The sequence below is a fragment of the Perkinsus marinus genome, assembly GCF_000006405.1.
Source record: "Perkinsus marinus ATCC 50983 genomic scaffold scf_1104296961058, whole genome shotgun sequence".
Classification (NCBI taxonomy): Eukaryota; Perkinsozoa; order Perkinsida; family Perkinsidae; genus Perkinsus; species Perkinsus marinus.
The window spans coordinates 3,653-10,493 of NW_003205886.1; the positions used below are offsets into that span (position 1 = coordinate 3,653).

The 6,841-nt window shown below is 46.1% G+C and overlaps 1 protein-coding gene across 1 annotated transcript; it reads right to left on the minus strand.

Annotated features, from left to right (window-relative positions):
* Window positions 1-1,492: 1,492 nt before the first annotated feature.
* Window positions 1,493-5,450, minus strand: Pmar_PMAR027671 (hypothetical protein; the record flags this gene model as incomplete). Its single annotated transcript, XM_002772513.1, has 10 exons — window positions 1,493-1,518; window positions 1,682-1,761; window positions 2,491-2,608; window positions 3,034-3,112; window positions 3,158-3,351; window positions 3,631-3,805; window positions 4,265-4,367; window positions 4,415-4,498; window positions 5,178-5,266; window positions 5,343-5,450. The coding sequence occupies 10 exons, from the start codon at window positions 5,448-5,450 to the stop codon at window positions 1,493-1,495; spliced, it is 1,056 nt and encodes a 351-aa protein (XP_002772559.1).
* Window positions 5,451-6,841: the final 1,391 nt, after the last annotated feature.

Here is a 6,841-nt window from a genome sequence, read left to right on the forward strand (position 1 = left end):
GCCTCCCTAGGGAAGCGATACACCATGAGTGTCCGTGTGGCAAGCTGTGGATCGTTGTAGTCTGTTGGGGGATAGGAGGAACCGCTGGCACCCGAAGTAGCCCTGGTCCTGCCCCTAGGGGATTGGAAGCTACTACTGCTGGTCGCAGCTACTGTGGAACGCCTCGTCGGCATCAACATACCACCGCCACCTTCACCCATCCTAGAGGCAGGAGCACTTGGACGACGATTTGACCTCAACCGCATCCTGTCATCATCGCCTTCCGATAAGGTCTCCGAGTCGGCGCTATCGGGGCGTATAGGAGAGGTAGTCATTGCCACAGTGGCCCTTCTCGGGGGCACCACAAAGGACGGTGGGACTCCGCTCGCTTCCCTTTCCCCTACGGGATCTTCCTGATGTTGGTACACCCCCTCGACTGAGCCTCCAACTGATGACATTAAACAGATTAGAAAGAGTTAAGAAAGCCGGAAAAAGCATCATCGACTATCACCAAACCACCCAAGACCATCCATCACCAAGGAAACCAGCGGCGCACGAGAATCTTTGTGCATGCGTGCAAATGTTTGAAACGCATGGCTGATCGCAGACAGCGCACCTCGTGTGAAGGAGATGGCATACACCACTCAAGGGTATGAATATCATCATACCTTGGCAGTTAACATAACTAACCACACATACATTCCGTAACGACATCCCGTGACGCAGCCGACACGCATGCGTTACATAGCATTTGCACGCATGCACAAAACTGAAGTTGACGACAGTACCCATCCAGCACAGCTCTTAGCACCAGTCGGGAGCTTTTGGTGTTTGGGGGGACGATGAGGAGTTTATGAAACAGAGGGGGTGCAGCTGATGACGACCAAGGGCCTCACACAAACGGCCCAACACGCCTTGCACGCATGCACACACCTGATCCTCTCACCACCAACCCTTCCCCGTGGCGCAATAGGAAGGCCAGCGTCCCGAGGTGCCCTCAGTAGAAAGAGCTATGATCGAGTAGAAAATAATTGCTCCTTGTGAACAGCAGCACACTAGCTCTTAGAGGAACCCGGGAACTCCATAATAGCACCAGCGAGGACTCCATACATGCCCCCCAAGTAGCCTCTAGTAGCAGCAAGAGACTCCTCCAAGCAGTTGGCTCAGATCACCTATACACCCTCAGTAGAGTGTCGTCAAGTACGAGACAATGCCACAAGTTCTTGCCCATGAGACTGGCGCATGCTCAACCTCGCACACCCCCATCTACTTCCATACCGCTCGGGACAAGGGGACCAAGCAAAGGCTTGGAACTCTTCGTAACCAACACTTCCACAAGATGAGCGACCACCCTGTAGAACTATCCCCTACCCTTCTGATCTATTCTTAGAGGAAGACCCCCCCATGTTAGCCTCACACAAGGCGGTTCTCAACACAGAACGCATGCTCATATCTGGACGAAGGCCCTCGGACCTCAGAGACTTTACCTCGTCAGACATCTCCCCTTATCGGGCTATATATCCCCAACGACCAAGCAAGCTAATAAACTACCCCCTCCCACTAAAACGAGAAGTCGGAAAAATTCACCCACATATATAATCGTCGAAACTTCCAACCTTTGTAAACCCGAACTCAACTCCACTGTGTTCTCTCAAAAAGATGATATAAAACAAACAAAAAGGGTTGAAAAAATTGATATTACTGTTCGTGAATGCCTTGCAAATGATGCAAAGATGAACCCCCATGGGGGGGCCTTCAGAATTGACAACAACAACAATCTTGCTACATATATTACACACAAAACGTAAAAGGGCTCATAACACCCCCGGACCTTTGAACCTAAGGTGTGGTATGATAACAATAATAAAAGTAATTCACATTTTCGGAACGACAGCTTCACATCGCCCCCCCTCTACACGGAATCACAGTCCTCGTCACTAGTTTGAGAAATTATGCACATGGTCAACTAAATGTGTTGGTGAATGTGAAAATTCTTATCACTTTCTGGGAATTTGTTCCTAGTTTCTCTACCCTTCTGTCAACTCCCTAACTCAGCCCCAAAAGACTGACATATATTCCCACACTGCAGCTGCATATGCGCTCTATGTGTAATTGTCCGTGACGATGTGGAAAATATGAGGAGCCTCATATTCAAAATTTTTGCCAAAACATTCTAGTAGGAGAAGTTACCTCTGCACACGTATTTTCGCTCACTACAGCATTTCCAGGTCAAATCTATTTTTCATCGACAAAATAAAATTTTCGCCCATTTCGTTAACATTTTACCGATAAATTTCACAAAGTACCAATAAAATTGGGGTTTCACCAGTCTTAAAACTCTGTGAAAAACGCGATGATATTCGCGGCCTGTAGTAGTCGTGAAATATGTTTTTCATATTACTAGGGTGAAACTCATGGTTTACTTCAAAGTTCTCAACCAACGACGGCGCAACATGGACGGCGCGCACTGTACATATAAAACTTCCCCCACAAAAATTGATTCCCGCTCACTTCCTTTCGCGCTCCCGTTCCGACTTGCCCTTATCAAGAGAGCTCGTCGCCGTTCGCAACGCTGCCGACACCACCTCAGTTGCCCCTGCGGCTGGACGTAGAATACAAAGAGGCACTCCTAAAAATACACAAACATGTCACGCTTCGCTCCGCTAATAACAACCATACAAAGGAATCTTAGGTTGATACATGTAAGATACGAAAATGGCCCAGACCAGTCCGCCACAGCAAATCAACCATCGAGAGAAATACAGGACACTTGGAAGAAATCAGTGGGAGCAACGTTCTCATTTTCACTTGAATTCTCAGCGTGAGATGATACCACACATGGTCAACTACCAACGTCGATGATATCGTGGAGATTTTGAGGGAATTCCCCATTGCTTTTTCTACCCGAATTCGTATGTGATTAATGAGCTCAGCTGAGGATACCGAATATATATTTCATCACCGCAAGTTCCTCTCAAAACCACATAATCATCCGATACGATGGGTAAAAACGTCAAAAACCACATAATCGTCCAATGGGTTAAAACGTCCCACCTCGTGCCATCGACACAACAACACTCTCCGTTGTAGCCCGACCATGAGCATACTCCTGTAATGGACCCATGAGGGCATCCTAAACCAACTGCTCCACATCCATACCACTCCTCCCCCAACTCACCCTTCCAGCGTTCTGAATTTCTCTCGACAATCGTTGAGTCACAAATTGAAGTTGTTCCACTCGGTCACTCGGTGCGAAAAGCCTATCTCGTACCGCTCCACGCTCAACTGATAACCACTCCTCCTCCTCATCGTCATCATCATAGTCGTCCTCAATCACAACAGAAGACGACAGCCGGTTTCCTCCGCTGGCCTCTGAGGAAGAGAAGGAATACACGTTCACTTTCCTCAGCTGAGCTCATTCATTTACACTTTTCTCGAATCGGCTACAAATGTACAAAAACCACTACAAATTTCCCAAAATTTTCATATTGCCAGTGTCACTATTTTCACAATGTATTTCACTTTGCGAACAACGCGTTAAACACATGTAATGTTTTACGTGATATAGTGCGATTCATCTCGCGTCATTCGCCGAACGTTTCCAACCTCGCACGAACACTGGCACCAATAGAGCACTCCCGAGCTCCCTACCTTTCTCATCAACATACTCCACTGCTGTCCATCCCAACGCCGCATGACTCGACGACGACGACGAAGAGGAAGAGGAAGTAGTAGACGCCCCACTGGTCCCCACCAACTGCGATGCTGTCTCCAGCACAGTCTGAGTGGTTGACACAGCTCTCTCGATTGACGTCAGAGATTCAACCTGATAGAAATCATTCGCTTCAGTGTTGGAGGCATATACGCTCGCTTTCCTCGGCTGAGCTCAGGAGTTTCCTCAGTAATCATATACGTGTATAAAAAGGACCGAGAATTTCCCAAAATTTTCATCAAATTTTCGAGGACACATGGAGTTGACCACGTGCATATTTTCCCACACATAAAAATTTTCACCCGTTTCACATGAACATGCGTAGAACTCTACGAAAAGCTCTATATTCGCGCTATGCGTTTGTGAATATTTTTCACTAGTGGCTTTCATATCAACGGGTGAAACTCAATTATAGTAGTTTTATATTCCGTAAAATTCCATCATCAACGAGCTCAGTAGACCATTTGCATATTTCCCTGCATACTCAACATAGGCGGAAAAAATCGGAAAATCGGAAAAAAATTTCCCGAAATTTCTCAACATCATAAGAACATAAAACCCGAGAAAAGTTACCGTCAAACACGTAGCGAATTCAGACAGTTGCCTCCACCACCCGAGCCGCCTCCCAGTCCTAGGGTCTCTAGCCACCGAATCGATCGGCGAGGCGTAGCGATATCTGCAAATGCTCCTACCATTACACTTGATTGTCACACATGTGATTACTGTAATAGGGGCAGAGATAGGAGCTCAGTGAGGCTACACGTGATGTTGGTGAGCGATCTTATAGGAGTCATTCGGCAAACCGACCTGACCGAAAAGCAAAAGGGTTCATTTTACTCATCAACGTAGTTTACGTTGCATTTAAGACTTACATCAGCATGGGAAAATACGCACTTGTGTCGGTGACGATATGAAAATTTTGGTAAAAAAATCTCACTGCATAACTGACGAAATCGTAAAGAGGATTGGCGCTCTCTCTCACAACACTAGCAGGGCAAATATTTTTTGTATCTTTAGCAATAGAGTTTCACCCTAGTGATATGAAAAACACTAGTGAAAAATATATTTCACGATTACTGCATATCACCGCGAATATCATCGCGTTTTCACCCAGTTTTACGCCACTTCACATAACACGGGTCGTGAAACTCCGATGTAATAACCTCTTCGATTCACCAAAAAAAGTAAATACAAATCAGAACTGAACGAAATCAGCAAATTTTGATCATCAGAAAATTCCCACAGGAAAAGGAAGAAAACGTCCAATTCAACTCCACTATAGCACGTCATCATCAACAACCACAAAAATGCGAACCTCATCAGTTATGAGAAAAACCAACAAACATTTCCAATCACCATTGGATTTTTCCACCAACAACACACCCGAATATATGTTCGCTCTCCTCAGCTAACTGTAAAATTACCATACAAATTCAATTAGAAAAATATTCACAAAATACCGAAAATTTCCCAAATTTTTCATGACCTTGTATACCTCAACATCTGCGCTTTCGACATATCTCCCTTCCATCGCTCAATCAGCGCCTCACTCAGCTGTGATGCACTACGAATACCCTGCAAATGGGTCGACCGAAACTTCACCTGCCGACTCACCAGCGTTGAGGAAATGCAAGATTGCAAGATTTCCCACCTCCAGGCCTTCCAAAATAGGCAACAGATTGATCAGCTCGGCTCGCTCTCCTCTACGGAGACGTTTCAAATTAACCCGTTTGCATCGGTAGTCAATGCACACGAGCATTTCCGAGATTTTCACAGAGTCCAACAGCACGCCGGGGGGCGCTGAAGGCTGTTGGTGAGCCGTCGAAGGAGCTGTAGGCTGCTGAAATAGGGAACACATTTGAAATCGATCACGTGATCGATTTGCCAATACATATACCGATTTCGAAGAAGTGTGGTAAGATAAGCACATCGTCAACTATGCGTGTAGATGACAATGAAAAAAATCAAGAAAATTTTGGAAAATTCTCGTCGGTTTTTTGCGTAAATTTTCATAATGTAGCTTCTGAGCTCAGCTGAGGAAACCCGACCAGCCAGGAAAATCGATCACGTGATCGATTTACCAATACCCACATCATCCATCCCCCCGCCTACCACAATTCCTTCAACTCCCCCCTCCTCAAACAACTCAGCATCCATGTCCATCGCAGCATACACGTACATATTCACAGTATCCGCCTAAATGATATCAACAACAACGATTTCCATCACCAACAACCACGTCGCCCTACGAAAGTATCCATCCAGTGTACTGTGTCCTGGTCCAGCGTGAGGCGAAGTGGCAATATAGAGATCTCCAATCTGGAGTGGGCGATGTGGGTGCCCTCCCTGTTATGACCCCCCGGGGAGCTGTCGTATCGTAGGAGCACCTGCTCGAGAGTGACATATCACAAAATCTTCCCCGTGCGCTACTGCGCACGCGTGCTAAAGATTCCCTTTCCGGAGTCTCTTGCCGAAGAATTTCTCACAATGGGAAAATATTTTTCAGCGATAATTTACCAACGCTATCGCGAGTTTCCACTTCGCAAATTTTCGACAAGCACCAAAAGTTGCGTTTCAAACGTATTTTCCACTCTCATAGAAAATACGCAGACGCCTCACAAAGTTATATCTTGACAATTACTCCCTTAGATTCGCCCCTCATCTCAAAAAATTCCCATAAATTCACTTCTTTTTTCGAAAAATTTCCTGAAATTCACCCCTAATTTCAGAAAAATTCACATATGATCTCAAATAGTCCCTACCATAGACACGTTCGTCCCTTTCGGCCGATCTCCTTCGCTTCCCTCATAGTAAACCAACACATATTGATAAACACTGCTCGGCAGGAGGTCAAGGATGCTGATGTCTCCAATGGACAACCAAACCGAACTCTGACGACCACCCACTGTTGACGGCGATGTTGGTTTCGTTATCATGGTGATGCCAACCTGATGCGTTGAGGAAATGCAAGATTCACTAAGATTTCAAGTCACCACTCACCTCCTCCAATTTGGTACAAATCGTAGCTCTCTTCGCTCTGGTTGATATCCGAATTTGGTTCGAAGTGGACATGATTGGTATCTTACCTGGGCAACCTCAAGATACCCCACCACCTAACCCCCATCCTCTTCTACTCGGCCTTTCACTCCA